The sequence below is a fragment of the Strix uralensis genome, chromosome 26 (assembly GCF_047716275.1).
Source record: "Strix uralensis isolate ZFMK-TIS-50842 chromosome 26, bStrUra1, whole genome shotgun sequence".
Classification (NCBI taxonomy): Eukaryota; Metazoa; Chordata; class Aves; order Strigiformes; family Strigidae; genus Strix; species Strix uralensis.
The window spans coordinates 428,079-447,354 of NC_133997.1; the positions used below are offsets into that span (position 1 = coordinate 428,079).

Here is a 19,276-nt window from a genome sequence, read left to right on the forward strand (position 1 = left end):
CCGTCCCCCTCCAGCCCGCGGCGAGCCCCGGGAGTGGCTGCAGAGGCAGCACCTTCCCCTGATCGAACGCTTACAGAGCTGAAACACAGCCACGGGTCAGAGGGAGGTTTTTGGTGTGGCTGGAGAGGAACATGGCCAACGCACAGAACAAGGAGACGGCCGGGGCACGGGGCCACGCAGGAGAGGCTGCGGTCTTCCGCCCAGGCAGAGGCTCAAAGCTGTAGTGCAGTGGGAAGTCTTAGTATTAAAGAGTAAAGTCTTGAAAGGAAGAGACAGAACAAGGGAGGGAAGGGAAGGTCCTGGGAGAGACGCCGGAGGCGAGTTGCAGAGACGGGCTGGAGCTCCAGCCGCTGCCCCTGCGAGGCATTTATCTCGCCGGTGATTGTAGGTGGAGGGCTGAGATCCTGGTTTTCAGTCCAGTGTGTCCTCCTTCTGCTTCTTCCTCTCCGCAAGCCACCGCTGGATCTTCTCTTTAAGCTCTGTGTTTGGTCTGATCTGGTCCATAGTGAGGGGGCTCCGATTGAAAGGATCCGTCTGGTCGCTGAAAGACAAAGCACCGGGGGGATTATCTGGACAGTCCCAGCACTAGAAATTAAAAAAAAAAAAAAAAAGGAAGGCAGGCCAGGACGAGTCACTGGACAGGTGAAATTGATCCCCAGCAGGTCTCGGGGCCGCGTACCTGAGGAGGTGCCGGGCTATAGTGGACCGGTCCACGGTGACGCGGGAGGAGGGCAGGACCACGGGGTCCGACATCAGGGTGCTCATGATGGGGTCCAGGAACTCATCGCAGGCGTCCGCGTACGTCTCCTCCTCCTGCTGCTGCCGGTCTGCAAGAGACTGCCAGGCCCGCACAGCTTTTAGAGACTCGGTCTCCCTGTTCTTTCTGAACCAGGTTTGCTCCGAACGTGCAGCGGAACCATCTGCCCGTGTGTGCTGGCAGGGAGCCCCCCCGGCTGCCCTGCCCCACTCCCAGAAATCCAGCTCTGCGGCAAAGACGCAGTGATATGCAGACGGAAAAGGATGCCAGGAACCCGTTCTGCGTTTTTTTGCGAGCTGAAATTCACTCTGGTTCTCACCTTGATCCTCTCAGCCAGGTTACTGAAAGACACGATCATGTTGCCGGGCTTGTTGATTTTCTTCAGAACCCGAACGGTCTGGGCAAAGAGCGTTGGCGAATAGGAGCGTCCGTCCTTGGGCACCGTGGCACAGAAGTTCTCCTCATCCCTGGACCATGAGCGAAAAGACAGCAAATATTGAAGAACTCACATTCATCGGGCTGCAAAACACAGTGCCCACAACAGCTGCGTTACCACAGCAAATAACTCAAAGCCAGGGAGCTCAACCATAATTCAGCATTTCTCCCGGGCCCTCTCCTGAGCGACCCACAGTATGAACGTAACCGCCGTTGCGCTTCACTTCCGCCCCCGCCAGCTGGGCTGCCGCTGCCCTCCTGGGCAACCGACACGAAGATGGCTACAGGAGAGCAGCGCACGCTGCGAGAGGCCGCCGAAGGCCCGGGAAGCACGCAGAGCGATTCTGCCGGTGCCGTTCCTGGGGGAGGCTCCCCCCCCGCCCCACAGCGGGCCATGGGGCCCCGCTCGCCACAACATCCCGGGACGGCTCCCACGAGCCCCCGTGCCAGCCCCTCCTTGGCACCTACCCAAGGTTCAGGTAGATGGTACATATGTCAGAGACGAGCTGCTGCGGCTTGAAGTCAAACTCACTGAAATCCTTCACCTTCAGAGCTCCCATTTTAGGCCCAACCAGGTGTTGCAGAAAATAGTTCAGCATGGAGATGATGCGCTCGGCAAGGAAAGGATGCACGAAGAGGGACTTGATTTCTGGAACAGAAACCAACAATCCTGTCAGCCCCACAGTGATCCCCTCCTGCTCCAATGCCCTAAAACCAGGCGCACAGGAGGGAGGCGCTGCTCTCCCCACCTGAGGTCAGGAAGGCCAGAGTGCCGATGGTTTCGTTGGACATGATGTTGTGGAAGCGCGCCAGCTGACCAAACATCTGCAGGCTCGACTCCTTCTCGCGGCGAGCCTCCTGCGACAGGCCGTCCCACTCGCCACGGTCCTTCTCGATCTGCTGGACTTTGATCTTACTGAGGTACTGCAAAGACATGGCAGGGAAGCGTGTGGGGGAGTAGGCAGGTAAACGGGCTGTGGTGGCTAAGCCAGACCTGGTCCACGCCGCTCTGGGCCAGCAGAGGACAATTCGTCCATGAAAGGTACAACAGAAGGTTTGAGAAGGCCTCTCCCAACCACCCACGTTTCATAAAACACAGAATGTTCGCTTGGACGGCAAACCACAGCGAGTCCAGAAATGGTCACGACCAGATGGGCAACGTCCACATCATCTGTCTTATCCGCCAGCCTCCCGGCAACCAATTCCATAACATTTCCCAAAAAAGCCCTTTCTAGCAGCAACAGGCACGGAGAGACCATCCGTGCACCAGGAACACGGGTTCACCTGGCGCTCACCCTGTAAACCCGAAGGACAACTACCTGGGGACAAGAGGCCTTTGTTCGGATAAAGCACCTGCGGAAACGCCAAGGGGCCTGGATGATCACAAACCACGGAGGTTGTTTAAAGCCTGGCTGCGCCCGATCAGCAACAGGCACGTTTCCTCGCAGCAGGGGTGGGCCACGCCAGCCCAGAATCGTTTCCTGCAAGCACAGACTCATCGGGCAGGACCAGAGCGAGCCGACCATACGGTTCTGGGGGAGGTCAGTGATGCACCCGGCCGCCCGCAGCGGGGCGAGAGCTGCTGCTTACGCGACGCTGGCAGCGCGCGCTCAGCCCTACCTGTATGGCTTCATCCAGCAGGAAAATGGCATCGTTCATCAGCAAGTTAAGGAAGCGCAGGAAGAGCGGGGGGTTCATGGCCTCCAGGTTCTCCGAGGCGTAATCAGCCAGAGCCTGGACGGACCGAGAGTGTGGTGAACGCCGCGGCGCAGTCCCGCCCAGAGCTGCGCACCCCCGCTGATGCACGGCCCTGCCCCTCACCTTGATGCTCTGCCGGTATGAGTCCGTGCCCCACATGTACCTCAGGATGGGATACATGGGCCGGCGGTAGTTAAACTTCTGTTCAAACTGGTGCGGGTCACCTAGACGTAAGCAAAAGGAAGAGTGTTTCAAGCGGGTGGTGGGCACAGGCAGGGGCTGTCAATTCCTTCTGAAATAAAAACCCGGCTCCCGTACAGGGCAGTGAAATCTGTGACCGATTTTGGAGCGGTAGGACCGACCCCACGCTAAAGGAGGGCGGGTGAGGACCCGTGACTAGTGGTGCTGAGCTGCAAAGCCTGAGCTCTGGCCGTTATCCTTCTGAGACACGGGCTCTGCACAAGCCGCACGTTTGGGAGGACCAACGCTCTGCTGCAGCGCCACCCGCCCAGCGCAGCCGAGCGAATCGATTCGTTTGTTTGCACCCACATACTTCAAACCTTGGAGACGTCCCCCTGCAGACGTTACAGAAGGAAGATAACTCTTCCCCTTCCACGCTTACCCGTGAACTCGATGTCCACGAAGACTTTGATAAGCGCCTCGGCGAGCTGGGCAGCGTTTTGGTACGAGCAGAACACGCGCTTGCGATGAAACACGCTGGAGACGAGTGGGTTCTGGGCCTGATCTAAGTGAGGCATCACAGCCTCCAGCACCTCCGCCAGCTTGGCTCGCAGGTGAGGATTTTTCATCCTGTGAGAGAAAACAACACCACGAATCCAGGATGTCATGAGGGCTGGGGCACGGGACCAAGCTGTCAAGGAATCCCCCGCGGAGCTGCACCCACCTGTGCAGGAGCGCCCGCTGCTGCAGAGCTGCGAGGCGCATGCCGGCGCCCTGCGCTCGGTCCATACCGGAGCCAGGGGCAAAGGTGCCCGCTCGGTACCCACATCTGGGTGCCAGAGGCAGCGGGGACAGCGCCGAGGCCACTTCCCTCCCCCCCCAGCAGCGCACGCCGCTCAGCTGCAGCTCCTGCGTGATCCCAACTTGCCGCCCCAGCCGGTTACTTGCCACCCAGCAACTCGCTTCCTATTTCCTCCGCCAGCCCAAAGCGCTGGGCGGGCTGACCCTGCTGTCCCCTACAAACACTGAGGTGACGGCGTAACTGTCCTCTGCTGCACGTGGGGGACAGAAGCCAAACCCCAGCCCACGGCCGCGCCGCAGGGAGCTGCAGGAGGAACTACAGCCCCCGCTGGCCAGGAACAGCGAGAGCCGCCCGCCGCGAGAAACTCTGCTCCGGCCGCCGCCAGGAGCTCGCTCTGTTTACACACGTGACTGTAAACCAACCAACGGCAGAAACGCAGCGTTGGCGGCCACGTCTTATCAGGGAGATCAATAAAACTACTCCGTGTCCTGTGCTCAGTCACTGCAGCAGCCTGCGCAGAGATACCCCAACAGATCGATCCCTACAGCTCTGAGTGAGGAGGCTCCTGTGTAACACAACCCAACAAGCACTCAGACGCCAAATCCCCTTTGCACCCCGCGTCCTTCGGGCAGGACCTTGGTCGCTGTGGGCAGGATTCAGCTTTTCCAGAGAGACCAACGCGCTGTACAAGCCAAGCCTCAAGACGTCACCAACATCGGCACTCAGGCCTTCCCCACTGGGTGCTCTGCAGACCAGCCCCAGGGTGCACACCCGGGGCAGCACATACCTCTCCACGTCGCCCATGAAAACGGTAACAAAGTGAAGGATGTGCTCCAGAGAATCGGCGGAAGTCTCCAGGATGTCATCAGCGAAACGCCGCAGGAAAATGAAGAAGTCGCCCAAATTATCGGCAAAGAACTCTGCAAACAGAGGTTGTACAGGAGTTCCTCCTCTGGCAGCTCGTTTTGCCCTTTTCTAGCCTCCCGTCTGCTCTCCCCTCACCGCACCAATTCTGAGTAAAGTTTCAGGAACTAACTAGCTGTGTCCGAACACCGCAGTCGTGAAGGATGCCTGGCCTGATGAAATCAGCAACGCATGGGATTCACTTCACCTCCCTCCCAACTCAGGTCACTTGTGGGGTGAGACCCAGCAGCTGTCTGCTGATAGCACCTGCTGTTACACTAAAAAACCCCAAGGGAAAGGGATCTACAGAGATCAGAAACCTCAAGGGGGATTTTTTCACATAGAAAGAATAGTAAATCAATACTGTGTTTGGGGAAACTCTGCAACTCGGCTGCGAGTGGGATCTTTCAAAGCTTAGCAGCATCAACACCGGAAGCATGCCCCCTCCAAAATCCCCTATTTTAAGGGGCACCCTCTTCCATGAGAAGATTTTACACGAAGATGCCACCAGCTGTAGCACTGTGGGCAGAAATGTGGTTCCCGGGAGGGCTCTCGCAGTGCTCACCCAGGTGGTACCTGGGTTACAGCCCGGAAGGGGAACCTGGAGCTCTCCCTGGAGCTGCCGGCAGTCTGAAGCGGCGGCTGACCCTCCCTACGCTTCCTTGCACCCTCTGGACCCCTCCTTTTCAAAGCTGGGACGTCCTTTCTGCCTCTCAGGGTGAAGAGGAAACCCCAGTGCTACGAACACCTCGAGGCATCGGGCCGCGTACGTGTCACAGCTCTAAACCCAAGGAGGTCTGGACGCAGCCGACGGCGTCAGAGCGCCGCCCGTGGGACACGCGGCCTCACCTGGCACGTAGGCCAAGGCGCTGCGCTCCACCTGCGGCAGCGGGAAGCTCAGCTCCAGCGGCTCCGTCCCCTGGTTCCCCACCGCCAGCTGCACCAGCAGAACCGCCATCGACACCTGCAGGTTCAGGCAGTTCTGCAGCATCTGCGGCTCCGTCATCGCCGTCTTGGTGGAGAGGTAGATGGTCATGAGGCGCTCGAACTGCTCCCGCAGGCTGTCGGCAGCCGGGCTGGAGCTCTGCTGAGCTTCTCGCCACGCCACTTGCAGGCGGTGAAGGCTTTGGTTTATCTTCACCATCTGGTCATGCAACCTGCCCGGAAAACAAGGCCAGGAGGGGCTGAGATGAGACGCGCGGCCACCCCAGTGACACAGGAGCCAGCGCACTCTCGTACCCTGCTTCTGAGACGGCTCCGCACGGCCCCACTCAAACCCTCCCCTGCAGTTCCTCTGGCTGGGGCTCCGGCCATCGCGGGCCTTTAGAGAACGGCGAGCCGGGGCTGGGGAGGAGGCCAGGCCCCGCCGAGGAACAGCAGCGGCTCGCCCAGCGGCCTGGCAAACCATCGGTGGCTGCGATGGCCCCTGGGGGGCGCGGACAGTGAGCCAGCGCGGCTGCGAGCCCCCGAGGGTACCAGGTCAGGGATCCCGCAGGCCCGAGACACGCCTGCGAGGCGACATTTTCAGTTTCCCAGCAACGAGCCACTCACATAACTTTTTCCCTGATTTCTATATTTAGAGAATAAACCAGAAGGGGACGGAGCTCAGATCAGTGGTGACCTCACAGTATCCAGGCAACAATTCGCAGAAGGAAGCTGAGAAAAATAGCATGTTCTGGTGTCCAGAAAATCCTTTCCTGGAAACAAGACAACTACCTGCTTCTCATGCAGCCCATCTCCTGGGGCAGTTCGGGGAGCTCGCGGCAGGCAGGAGCTCTGCCACTGAGATGTTTCTGGTAGAGAAATAGGCCCTTTCCCCTGAGGAGAGAGGGGAACTGAGCGACCCACAGACACCCAGCACTTGGCTCTTACAGTTCTATAAACAATGTGGAGCCCGTAAGACCATTCGTGTTAACTGTGAGCAACTGCGGACAAAGTTTCCTTCTGAAATCAGCCAAACATCGGTCAAAACGTGCAGCGAAAGGTACTCGGCAGCTCCACCGCCCTGCTCTGCGTTCTGAGCATTTACTGAAAATTTACATGGGCACTCACGGGAGCCAAGCAGCACCGGGCGCCATCCGAGAGCAGCTACCTGTGGAAGCCCAGGTGGAGGGTGTACTGTGTGAGGACCAGGTTTTCCGTCACCAGATTGTAGCTGTTGGCAAACTCCGGCTCCTGCTCGCTCAGGGCGGGTATCAAGCACGTTTCTTTTTCCAAACCTGGAATGAAAAGCGTCTCCGGGTCAAGCCCTCCCTGGCAGCGCTGACGAGGAGAGAGCTGGAGACACAGAACGACTGCTGGTGGTGCCAGGCAGCGTTTCACTCGTACCCAGCTCTCCCCTCACTCCTCTTCAGTCACACCTTTAACTCTCCCTTTACCGGCAGAGGCTGAGGAGGCACCTTGTGAGATGCCCTCCTTGCTCCCCCGAAGTTTGGGCGCACCTTTCATGTGTACGTTCTTGCTCCTCCTCTCCTCCTCGTTCAGCTCCTTCAGGGCACAGTACGTAGGGTTGAAGGTGAGCAGCCTCGGAGATTTGGGTTTGCAGAAGGGCTGGCACAGCTTCAGGAGGGCAGCTCCCAAGTTGAGGAAGAAGGCATCCGAGGCGTACATCTGGAAGAAGATCTCCGGCATCTGGTTTGCCCAGATTTTGGTGCGGCCCGCGTTCGCGTGGAGGCAGTTCCCCAGCCAGGAGAGAATCCTGTGCTTCGTCTCTGGAGACAGCTGCAACAGGTTCTTCAGCATCTGGTAGATCTTCTCGTGGAACTGGGCCATGAACTGTTACGGGGAACAGAACAGGGTGGAGGGGGTCATCGGCGGGATTGCTCGCTCAGGCGCTCAGAGCTCGCCCAGGGCAGGGCCTTCCCGCAAATCCCGGCTGGGACGCCTCAGTTAATCACCCGTCAGACACTCGCGTTACGAGCGGGTCAAATCCTGAGGCCGGCAGCAAAGAATTGTTTGGGACATGCTGAGAAGCACAGTTGAGAGCAAGTTGTTTCCACAAAACAACCCAAAATTCTTAACACGTTTTTGGCAGAAAAAATGACCCTGAAAGAACGCGTGGCTGGGAAAACCCCTCTCTGTGACCGCTCCTGCACCCCAGTCTACTCCTGTATTTATATCCCGTGGCCTCACCTACCAAAACACCCCCAGTGCTGCTCCCCTGAGGAAGCTATTTACTTTCATCATGAGAGAGAATGTTGCCTGCCACTTACTTTCTCTGCTGGGGAGTCAATTAGCGTTTTAATTACAGGACAGGTAGAGAAAACTATTTCCTGGTGATTACAACAGCCAAAGTAAATCAGCTTCACACAGCACCTCCAGTTCGGGTGGTGGTATCTGTGGCACAAGTCCCTCCGGACCCTCTTCCCCAAGCTCAGACAATGCTCTGATAGAACAGGACTGGCCTGACACGAGGCCTGGTGTGACAATAACCCGAGGGAGCGGGCAAGACCGTTGGCACGTTACAGCTGGAGAACCCAAAGCGGTTTTGTGACTTGCTTAGTCACAGGCAGATGATTAAAGAGGCAGCAGTGGGACTCCAGCCCAACACCCCGTCTTTAACCCCCAGGCAATGAGAGGCCGACAAGCGCTTCCGCCCACCTGATGGATGTTGGATTCCTGCACTTTGATCTCCTGCGGGCTGGATCGGGATGGATTCAGGAAATAGCCATGGTTCTCCACGACGCCGGGGGTCTTCAGCAAGCAGGAGATGTTTAAAACAGCACCCAGCAAAGTCTTCTGGTACATCTGCCCGTTGCTGGGGTCCTTGGGCTGGATGTAGCCCGCGAAAACCTAGAGAGCGCAGGAGGACATGCCGACAGTTGTATAAAATCCCAGTAAAAACCAAAACCAAGCTTACGGGTTTGGGGCAGGCTATCAGAACGGTGGAGAGGGGTAAGAGCACACGCACGAGGTGTTGTGCCCTGTACCGTCGGTTCCACCCCAACAGACTAGTGTAGAAGAATTTTAAATATAACCTCTGGTATATTTGAAATAGATTTCAAGGCCTAGTGAAATGTGTTCAGGACTGAGCGATCTTGTAAGGCAACCAGAATGCTGCTCAACAGGCCTGAAAAGTGTTCTTAGCCTACTACTTGCATAGTCCCAACCCAAGGCTGGTTTAAAACCCAGTCAAGCTAATCATATAGAAACAGTTTTAACAAAGGATAATTAATTGACTAAACACAGGTGTTTTGCTAGATTAAGAGAATTTAGTACATAGAAACTGCTTGCTCTGCCTAAGCTTTTAATAGAACATCTTGAAGTCTTTCTCAGAATTGTGCAAGATGAAAACTAGTAGAAGATGAAGATGATGATGACCCAAAAGACGACACTGAAACTGAAGCAAGAATTGGAACAGAACAATAAGAATCAGCTGAAGCTGTGAAATATAATGGACTTTTGAAATTGATGAAGAATTACGAGCTAAGAGTTCGTGGGAAAACACCAAAGACACTTGTATTGCATAATGTTATGTAGAATCATATATAGAGAAGGTGGTTTTTGTTAGCCACTGCCACTCTCTGAGGTGACGGCCCAGCTCTGAGTTGTTAATAAAGCCAGCCTAGAGATACACCCAGTCTGGTGAAATTCTTTAACAATTAGGTCCTGTAAACGTGCCCCTGCAAGCGGGACCCGCGAGGAGCCCTCGTCAGGCCAAGGCACCCACCTTTGCTATGTCCTTCTGCTTCGTGAAGTAGAGGAGCACGTCGAGGTATGTGTAGAGCAGGATCTGGCAGAGGTCCAGGTCCTTGATCCTGCCCAGGAGGATATCAAACACCGGAACCATGACCTCCCCAAACGTCCGCACCTCCTCGTCCATCGTTAAGGCCTCTATGACCTCCTCGAGAAACTCCGTCACGTCCTCGAAGTCTAGCAGGGGGAAGCAAGGCTGTTACTCACGATCCCCCAAGCGGCCGACCCTCAGCGTGTGTATATGCGAAACGCAGCCCTCCCCCGTAGCGACAAGGGGAGCCAAAACTTCGCCCCCCTCCACCACGCTCTTCCCGCAGGCTTCAACGCAAAGCCTCGCCGCGGCGGCCCAGCGGCGCGGCCTGGCCCGACTTACGCGCCCCTCTCAGCGCCTCCAGCATCAGGTCCACCAGCTGCTCGTACACGTTCTGGTTGACGTAAATCTCCGGGGTGAGGAGGACGGTGCGAGTGTTTGACACGGTCAGGTTCCGGCAGCGCACGGCGAAGGGCAGCAGGTTCTCCGGGACCTTGGTTATCTGCGCAGGGAGAACAGGACAGAGCTGGGGCCCCGGCACCTGCTGCTCATTGTTAGAGCCGCAGCTCGGTCACAGAAGGTGGGTGGCGAAGCTGCCTTCTTCCTCAGAAGCCCCTGCCCACCTCTTCTCTTGCCCTCTGGAAACAGGCGTAGAGGTAGCGCAGGATCTGTCTCTCTCCTGCGTCCCGGTCAGCGGAGAGGTTCTGCGTGCTGGCGGAGGTCATGTAAATCAGGTGGTTTCCAGGCTCCTGCAGCAGCAGGCGGGTGAACAGGGCCTAGGCACCAGCAAAGATGACGGAAAGTGAAACAGCCCCGGCAGAGAGACAATCCCTCCACAAAAAGAAGCCCCGCGTCAGCACAGGCTACGTTATTTCTGCTCGGGAGAGCTCTCATTAGGTAACAGAGCACTAGACTGACAGCCCTCAGGCTTGCTCCTTGACTAAGCAAATTCTGCAGCTCCCTTTGAGAGCAACAGTAGCCCTAGCAAGAGTTATTTTCACTGGAAAACCCTCCAGGAACGACTAATGCATCTGCAAACGATGCCAAGCACGTGCATAAAAGCGGATCACAAGGTTCTACCTGGCAGCACAGGAGACGGCGCAGTGCCCCGCTGCCGGCAGCACCTGCGGCCGCGGGCGAGTCTCCCCTCACGCCCCATCTGGGCTGAATTTGTTCCCCTGCCCATCCCCAGCCGACCTGCGCAGCAGCAAACTCCCGCAGCCTCGGGGAGCAGCGTGGCCGAAACCTTCCTCAGTGTCGTACGCCAAACACCCCGTGGCCGTTTCCAGCCAAGCCGCCACCAGCAGCGCCCCGCTTCGCACATGGGCTGCGTTCAGGGACCATCGTGAGGAAATAAACCCAATTCCTGCCACCAAAGCAAGTGCAATGCCCGCGGCCGGCGGCCCTACCTGCTCGACGTTGTCCATGTCCAGCCAGTCCTGGTCGTCCAGGTCCGTGGCCATTTCCTCCAGGTAGACGCAGCGCGCCGGGATCCCGTTCCCGCTCTTCATGCTGGGGTCGCCTGAGGGAGACGTGAGCCAGTTGGCACCCCCAGACTGTGGGGAATGCGCCGGCGGGCAGCGGGCCCGGCGGGCAGGGCCCTGCCCCGGGCAGAGCCGCAGGCTGCCGCGCCGAGGCACCCTCTCCCTCGCCCAGCTCCCTCCTCCTGTTTCGGACGGGCCCGGCCCACGCTGCCCAGCGCAAGGGGACCTCCCCAGCCCCGGGCGGGGGGCTCCCAGCCTCACTGTTGTCGAGGGTGATGAGGAAGATCCTCTGGATCATGTGGTTGATGTTGAGCTGCTCGCACAGCTCCCGCTGCGAGCGGAAGGAGCGGCTGATTTCGGCCACCGAGTAGTCGCAGTCGTCCAGGCTCTCAGAGACGCTGTTGTCGGAGTCATCTTGACTGACCGACGCCTCGTCGCCTGCCGAGCAGAGGACGGAGCCCCTCAGCGCTCCGGCGGGCGCAGCCTCGGCTCCGCCGGGGGCACCGGCGCCGCCCGCCCCCCCCCCCACCTGTCAGCTGCCGCAGCTGCTGCTGCTTCTGGACGGCGGCGAAGTGCTTAGCGTCGGCGATGGAGCCGAAAAGGGCGGCGAAGGGGTTGCTGGAGATGCTGTTGTTGTTCTCCTGGTCGGTCATCTCCTCTCAGGGCCGCGCCATGCGGGGGGGCCGGGGCAGGGCTGCGGGCAGGGCCCGGACCGCCCGGGCGGCGCCGACCAGCCCCCGACCCGCTCCCGGGGGACGGCCCGCTCGCTGCGAAGCCGCCGACCGGTGCCGCGGCCCAGCTCGGCGCTCAGCGGGCCCGGGGCGTTCCGCCGCTCCGCCGCCACCGGACAGCGCTGCACGTCACGCGGCGCTCCGCAAGTGACGTCACCGCCACGCGCCGGAAGTGGGGGCAGCGAGGAGGCGGGGAAGAAGAGCCCGGTGGGCGGGGAGAGGGCGGGCGAGCGGCACCGCCCCCTGGCGGCGGGGGGGAGCCAGCGCCCGGCTGCGGCACCGCGGGGACACGGGGACACACGGACACGGGGACACGGGGACACACGGACGCGGGCCCTGCGCGTTTGCAAACCTCTGCGTGATCCCCCCGTTTGTGTTGGTTATCGTCCCGGCGACCTGCGCGTGTGAATGCCAATGATATGCAAATAGCCCAATTGGTATGCAAATCATCTAATTGATATGCAAATTGTATAATTATTATGTGATTATGTATGCATGATGGCATGCCTTTCATTTGCATACGTAAATACCTGTTTGCAGTTGCATAAAGATAGCAAAACATGCTCTTTTTTTTTTTTTTTTAATTTTTTTTTTAAAAAACAATTTTCCAAACATTTTTTTTTTAATTTTTTTTTTTTTGGGGGGGGGGGGGGTGTGTGTCTGTAGTTACATATGAGTGTGTGAGAAAGCAGCTCTGTGTGGCGCGCGCTCTCTCGCTCACACCCCCCCCCCCACTATACATACACACACGTACACTGCGGGGTGCCCTTGGCTGGCCCCAGGTCCCCACCCAACTGCTCCATCCTCAGCGGGGCGGGGGGGGGGTATAAGATGAAAAAGAACTCCCAGGTTGAGCTAAAAGCAGTTTAATAATTTAAAAAAAAAAAAAAAAAAATCAAATTATGAATGCGGCAGCAAAGGACCCCCAAAAGGATCTTGGCTGCTCCTTCCCATCAAGCGACAGACACCAAGCGCAGTGCTGGGGGGCTGCTGTGGGGAGGGGGGGCACTGCCTGTGCCCCCCCCCCCCCCCCCCCCCCCGACCCCTCGCTGAGCCCCCCCACGCCAGCGGGACCCGGGACGGCCCAAACGCAGCCGCTCTGCAGCGTTTTCCAGTGATTAGTAATTAGTGGCATGGGCGGGTCTGAGGAGTTACCCTGTGCTGGGGGCCTGGGGACACACACACCCACACCCCCACCCACCCCCCCCCCACACACACCCCCCGGGTAAGGCTACCCTCGGGTGCCCCCCCCCCCCCCCCCCCCACGGCTGGGGCACCCCTGTGCGGGAACGGCTACTGACCTGCCTGATGCCATTAATTTAATTCTATTGATGTAATTAATTTAATTATATCAACTTGATTCTGTTAAACTGTGTCTCAGCCTCGGGCAGCACCGGCTGAATGTGACAGTTTCCTGATTGGGGGGGGGGGGGGGGGGGGGGGGGTGTCTTTGGGCAACGTTTGGGGCTAGGGGGCACTTTGGGAATGTCGGGGGAGGGGGGGGGGTGTTGGGCCTGGGGTGATGCTGGGGGGTGTGTGGGGCGGTGCAGGGGGTCCTGGAGCCACACGTGGGGTCACAGCTGGGTCCTGCTGGGCGCAGGGGGTGATGCTCTGTCACCGGGGCTCCCCCTGAGCAGCCCACCCCCCCCAGCAGCCCCCGCCCCCCCCCCCGGCCGGGGTCTGCGCGGCCCCTCGCCAGTATCGCACGGACAAACCGAGCGCCGGTGGTTTGTTTGTGGGGGGTTTATTAACGAAGAGACTTTCATCCCCGCTGTCCGGGTCTCGCGGCCCTTCTTCCACAAGAACAACTCTGTGCGAACGCCGCCGCGCGTGGGGTGGGGGCGAGGCCGGCGCGCCCCGCGGCGGGGGGGGGGCTATGGCACTGTCGGTGCGGGACCCGCCGCCGGCCCCCGCCGGGCTGGGCGCCCCGTCCCGCAGCCCCTGGAGCGGCTCAAGGGTTGGCCCCCGGCTGCGGCGCCTCGTCCCGGCCGCCCCCCGCGGCGCTGGGCCCGGCGGGAGCCCCGGGGCCGGCGGCGGTGCCCGGCGGGGCGCTGGGCTGCGGGACGGGGGCCCAGGAGAGGCTGAGCACGGAGCGCTCCCGCTGCTCCAGCTCCCGCAGCTCCTGCAGCTCCTTGGCACTGGCCGCCGGCGTCTGCACCTCGAAGGTCATCTCGAAGCGGCTGTAATCCACCCGGAAGGCGCCTTTCTCCAGGGACATGCAGGGCTCGAAGCGGTACCCCCAGAGGATCTCGTCCTCCGTGTACGAGGTGCGGGCTTGGCACGTCATTCCTGTGGCGAGACAACGGCTGAGCCGCCACCGCACCGACCCCACCCCCCACCCCCCCCCGCCCCGGCCACCGAATGAGGGGGCCTCCTGCCCTGGGCCACCCCCCACCCCCTCCGGCCCACTCGCCTGTGGCTTCCACAATGCCCTCGAGGATGATGATGATTTCGAACTGCTCCCGGCGCAGCGACTCGGCCGACAGGTCCCAGAAGGGGCTGCGGCGGTTGATGACGTGGCAGATGATCTGGGGCTCCACCAGGAACAGGCGGTCCTCCCCCGTGTCGTAGCCCAGGTTCAGCTCCGACTGCTCCAGCGGGATGAACTCGCCCTCGGCCGTCTGCCGGGACTTGATCAGCTTGGCCCGGATCTTGGCGTCCACCATGTGGCTTTCCCGCAGGTCCCCCACCCGGAACATCAGGCAGAGCTTCTCGTCACGGCGGGAGATGACACAGTTCTTGCTGAAGATGAGGGTCTGGGCGCGCTTCTTGGGCCGCGAGATCTTGACGAACATGCAGCCCACCATCAGGGCGTCGATCATGGAGCCGACGATGGACTGCGCCATCAGCAGGATGACGCCCTCGGCGCAGTTGGCCGTCACCATCCGGGAGCCGTAGCCGATGGTCCGCTGGCTCTCCACCGAGAAGAGCAGGGCCGAGATGAAGTCGTCCACGTTCTCGATGCACGCCCGCCACTCGGGATCGCCCCGGTGCCTGATGTCGCCCCGCACCCAGGCGTCGAAGAAGTAGACGGTGCCGAAGACCACCCAGGTGACTATGTAGCACATCATGAAGACAAAGAGGAACCAGCGGTACTTGAGGTCCACGATGGTGGTGAAGATGTCCGAGAGGAACCGCTTCTTCTCCTGGATGTTGCCCAGGTTGACCTGGCACTTGCCCACTTTGGTCACGTAGCGCTGGCGCTGCCGCTTGCTGGCCTGCACCATGGGGCCGTCCTCCTCCAGCAGCTTGCGGCACCGGCTCGGCAGCCCCTCTGGGGCGGGGACGGCGGCGACGGGGCTGCGGGTGAGGCTCTTGCTGCGCGCCGAGCCAGGGATGTTGGGCACGCTCGGCACCTGCAGTGGGTACCAGTGGGTGCCCAGCTCCTGCGGGGTGGCCGGCGGGCACCGGGCCAGATCGCCGGGACGGTGCTGGGCGGCCACGCTGCCATGCCTGGAGGGCGGGGACGGCTCGCCGGCGATGAAGCCGCCGCGGCGGCGGGGCGGGGACAGGTAGTTTGGCATCAGGCTGCTTCTCTTGGCAGCGCCGGCACCGGCTTGCTGCCAGCCGTCCTCCGCCACAGCCCCGGGGGCGGCCGGGAGTTCGGGCTGCGGGGCAGAAAGGAGCCCATCAGAAATCGCCTGCAGCCACCGCAACCGCCCGGCGGCATCCTGCCCGAGGAACGCCTGAGAGCCCAGCGCGCGCCATACCTTCTGGGGGAAGGTGCCGTACCGGCTGGTGTCGGTGGGCGGCCGGGGCAGGTAAGCCAGCATGTGCTTGGCGGTGGGGGTCTGCGCCGGGGGGATGGAATTGCTGCGGCCCCGGGGCTCCTCGGGCGCCAGCCAGTCGCCGCCAACGCTGTTGCGGTCGCAGGGGAGCACCATGGCAGTGCCGGGGCAGGGCTCAGCCCCGGGCTGGGTGCGCGGTCCTGCTGCGGGGGACACAAAGCCGGGGGTTATTTCGGACGCGGAGGGTGACGTGGGGCTCCAGCCCCTCTCCGCATCCCTGCAGGCCAGGGTCCAGCGGGGCTGCCCTCGTCCGGCAGTGCCCGTGCCAGCCACCGAGCCATGCCGGGGCGACTACCGGCCGGCACCAGATGGCTAAGCCAATTAGGGGCCATAATTGCATTGCAGAGGCCGGGGAAGGAGGCAGCGGGCAAACTCCGGGTGAGGGCCCGCAGCTGCGCTCCACGCTTGACCCACGCCGCGGCCGTCATCGCTGGTTCTCTAAAGAGCTGCAAGGAGAAACGGGTGGCCCCGGGTGCCGGGGGCAGAGACACAGACCCCCTGGCCGGGCTCCTTGGGATGGGCTGAGTCCAGCCGGGTCCCCATGGGGAGATGTGATGGGAGGTCACGGGCCTGGAAATGCGACCCACAGGGATGGGGACGGGGACGGAGCGTGGGCCCTCTGCCTCCGCCGAGCATCCCCAGCCGCTTCCCGGGGTGGGACCGCGCCCACGGCACCTCCTGCCAGTGCCGTGGCAGGACCGGTGGCCCTCGGGTCTGACCTCCCGGCCCCCAGCCCCGCGCGGGGCCCGGCGAGAGAGGGACCCACCTCATGTCCAGGCGCGGCAGCTGCCGGACCGTTAGACGTTGTCCTGGGCTCGTGGCTCCCGCTGCACCCCGGCTGCTGCCGGGCATCTTCCCGCCGGTCGCGGACGGGAATCCTCCGCCGGGCTGTGCCGCCGCGGCCGGTGGGAGGGAAGGATGGGGAGCTCTGCGGCTGCCGCCAATCCTGCTCCAGTGGCAGAAGATCGTCTGTTAATCTGTCTCAACGACAGGCACAATTACCTCGAGATGATTTAATCAGAAGGAGCGGGCGCCCTGGTGCCCGGGGAAGGAGCAGGAGGGGTTTCCCAGCAGATTTCCCAGCTCTCGCCCTCAGGATGATGCTCCCCGTCTGCTCTGGGGGACGGGACCATCGGTGAGGGCTGGGAATCGTCCCCCCTCTCCCGCCTGGCCCATGCTCAAGGCTGAACATGGTCCATGCCCCCTCGCCCCCTCCTTTCGGGGTGCCCCTGAGAAGGTCCCCCCGACGCTCACCAGGGCTGGACCCCCAGTGCCAGGAGGGCTCAGTGATTTACCAGCCCGGCCCCCGATAGCCCCGCTGATAAGAAAGACAGCAGATGAAGGAGAGATTAGTCGCTAATCTCCCAGGGAAGATGAATCTGCAAGCTGGACCCTGCAGAGGGGACACGCGCGGGGGCGGATGGGAGCCGAGCGCCAAAGTTGGGATTTTCCTCATGACGCCGCCCATCCTTTTCCCCCCATCTTTTTTTTTTTTTTTTTTTTCCAGCAGAGTATCTTCTCCCAGGCAGGAGTTTGTGCAAGTAGAGTTCCACAAACTGAGTCCCCTGGTGCGGTGCTGGGTGCAGGGCAGAGTGACCAGGGCCCACCGCTCGTAGACACACCCTCCCTTGGAACCCCCGTCCTTGACGCAGCTCTCGGAGGCTCCTTTGTGTATTTATTTAATGACCGAATGAGGGTCGATGCCTCAACCCCTCCCCGAGGAGAGCCTGACGCTGGCTGCCCGCTGCCCACATCCCGCCTCGGGGTCTGTTCCCCGTCCCACCACGGCCAGAGCTGCCGCTGCCAAGAGGCACTTTCCCTGCCAAGGCTCTCGCTCCGGGTGGCCCAGAGGCTCGGAGGATTTGCGTGCCTCGACTTAACCCTCCCCGGCACAGTGAGGCCGCGGCGGGGCCCTGCCCAGCCTCCCGGCGGGGATGCACCTGGCTGCTCCGGGCGTGCTTTCCTTTTTAGCGTGGAAAAACCAACAACGGCTGGAAAATGACCGTGGCCACACCCCGGTGTCAGAGGAGCCGGCTCGAGTCCGCTCCCCTGGGCGCCAGGCGCGGCCGGCGGCTGGGCGGACGCTGCTCCACAAGCGTTAATGCCCGTGGCCGCCACTCCGGGCGGCTGATCCCGGCCCGGCACGCAGGTGAGCGGGGCGAGGGAGCATGGCCGGGAGCTGGCAGGCCAAGGCGCAGGCCGGGGGGATGCTGCTGGCCCTCCTCGGGTGGGTCTCCTCCTGCGTCACCACCGTTGTGCCGCTCTGGAAGAGCCTCAGCCTGGACCTGAACGAGCTGGAGGTCTGGACCATGGGGCTGTGGCAGGTCTGCATCGCCCATGAGGAGGGAGCGGTCGAGTGCCAAGCCCACGGCTCCTTCCTGGCGCTGCCCCCCGAGCTGCGCGTCTCCCGCCTCCTGATGTGCCTCTCCAACGGGCTGGGGCTGCTGGGTGCGCTCCTGGCCGCCGCGGGGCTGGAGGGCTGGCGAAGCTGCCAGGACCGGCCCGGGCTGAAGCAGCGGCTCCTGCTCGCCGGGGCAGCGGCGTTCGGCGTGGCGGCGCTGGCCACCCTGGCGCCGGTCTCCTGGGTTGCCTACAACACCGTCCTCGACTTCTGGGACGACACCGTCCCCGACATCGTCCCCCGGTGGGAATTCGGGGAGGCCACGTTCCTGGGGTGGTTTGCCGGAGCCTTCCTCGCCGCCGGCGGGCTGCTCCTCGCCTGCAGCGCCCGCTCCGCAAGGGCCGCAACGCCGCCGGTCCCCGCCCGCCGCCAGCCCCCCACCCCACGGGGTGTGGCCGGGGGCCACCACCCCCACCCCAAAAACGCAGACCTGGTCATCTAGGTACTGGGGGTGCCGTGCCCCATGCACACCCCGGCTCTCCCCAGCACAGGGATGGCTCCTGCGTCTTTTACAGGAGGATTGGCTAATCCCTGCGGCAGCCCTGCGGATTTTTTTTCCTTCCTCTGCGTGCCTGCTTCACTTTTTCTTTTCCAAGGAGCAAGAGCTTTCCCCACAGCAGGCGTGGGGCAGAGCCTGGTGAATCCATGGGCGAGTCACTGACGGATGATGCTGCGTGAACTTCCCCTGTGGGTCCCCCGTGGCCCAGCCTGGGGTGGTTGGTCGCTGCGGCCCCGGCAGCGGCTCAGCCCTGGCCCACCCGGGTCCCCCTGATGTATTCACAATAAACGGTGGCGGTGGTCGGCAGCGTCTCTGTGCTCCGGATGTGCAGCCACGTCTGGTGGGAAGCCGGCGCGAGTGGGGAGAGAGGGTGGGAGCTGCGAGGGGCAGCGCTGCCGCTCCAGCGATGCTTCGGTCAGGCCAGAAAAGACTGAGGGGGGAAAAAAGAGAGAAGGGTGGAAAACGAGGGGGAGAGGGAAAATGAGCCCGCTTGCAGGCCTGGTGTGACCAGCAGCACGGGCCATCAGGCTGGATTAACACTGCGAGCCCTGACGGCAGCCAGCTCGCCGCTACAGCGCCGGTTAAACCCGAGTTCAGCGCCGGTTTAATCCCTGCAGGCGCAAAGCCGTGGGCGCGTGACCCAAGCGCAGGAAGCCCCCAGCCAACACCGGCATTCCTGCGGGAAGCAAAGTCCGCTTTCCTCCAAAAGTCCCCTTTTGAAACCTGCCCTTTGCTCAGCCCAGGAGCAGAGAAAGGAGCGGGTGGGCAGGGAGAGAGCAAAGCGATGACCCGCAGGCGCTTCTCACGCCGCCGGGGCTGGGGGCAGCGCCGGTCACGCCGCGTGGCGAGGGGAGAGGCAGGGGCTCCGTCCT

General features: G+C 61.6%; 3 protein-coding genes across 6 annotated transcripts; 1 reads left to right on the top strand and 2 right to left on the bottom strand.

The window, feature by feature from the left end:
- Positions 1-96: 96 nt before the first annotated feature.
- Positions 97-11,838, bottom strand: UBE4A (ubiquitination factor E4A). 2 transcript variants are annotated; one of them, XM_074894884.1, is made up of 20 exons: positions 11,515-11,838; positions 11,247-11,423; positions 10,911-11,023; positions 10,125-10,277; positions 9,844-10,003; positions 9,445-9,647; positions 8,376-8,567; positions 7,217-7,550; positions 6,868-6,994; positions 5,625-5,932; positions 4,660-4,792; positions 3,513-3,700; positions 3,014-3,114; positions 2,813-2,926; positions 2,512-2,673; positions 1,942-2,116; positions 1,661-1,841; positions 1,077-1,224; positions 680-837; positions 97-541 (listed from the first exon to the last, which is right to left on the bottom strand). In XM_074894884.1, the coding sequence occupies exons 1-20, from the start codon at positions 11,636-11,638 to the stop codon at positions 412-414; spliced, it is 3,381 nt and encodes a 1,126-aa protein (XP_074750985.1). In that variant the 5' UTR covers positions 11,639-11,838; the 3' UTR covers positions 97-411. The 2 variants fall into 2 exon arrangements, with proteins under 2 accessions (XP_074750985.1, XP_074750986.1); XM_074894885.1 differs by lacking the exon at positions 2,512-2,673 and having other exon boundaries at positions 11,515-11,837.
- Positions 11,839-13,452: 1,614 nt separating this feature from the next.
- On the bottom strand, positions 13,453-16,874 carry LOC141935136 (G protein-activated inward rectifier potassium channel 4-like). 3 transcript variants are annotated; one of them, XM_074851126.1, is made up of 4 exons: positions 16,271-16,676; positions 15,427-15,644; positions 14,130-15,324; positions 13,453-14,005 (listed from the first exon to the last, which is right to left on the bottom strand). In XM_074851126.1, the coding sequence occupies exons 2-4, from the start codon at positions 15,598-15,600 to the stop codon at positions 13,668-13,670; spliced, it is 1,707 nt and encodes a 568-aa protein (XP_074707227.1). In that variant the 5' UTR covers positions 15,601-15,644; positions 16,271-16,676; the 3' UTR covers positions 13,453-13,667. The 3 variants fall into 3 exon arrangements, with proteins under 3 accessions (XP_074707227.1, XP_074707225.1, XP_074707226.1); XM_074851124.1 differs by having other exon boundaries at positions 14,130-15,644; positions 16,271-16,874; XM_074851125.1 differs by having other exon boundaries at positions 14,130-15,647; positions 16,271-16,874.
- Positions 16,875-16,983: 109 nt separating this feature from the next.
- On the top strand, positions 16,984-18,710 carry CLDN25 (claudin 25). Its single transcript, XM_074851127.1, has one exon. It carries the CDS (start codon positions 17,673-17,675, stop codon positions 18,345-18,347), a length of 675 nt encoding a protein of 224 aa, XP_074707228.1. The 5' UTR covers positions 16,984-17,672; the 3' UTR covers positions 18,348-18,710.
- Positions 18,711-19,276: the final 566 nt, after the last annotated feature.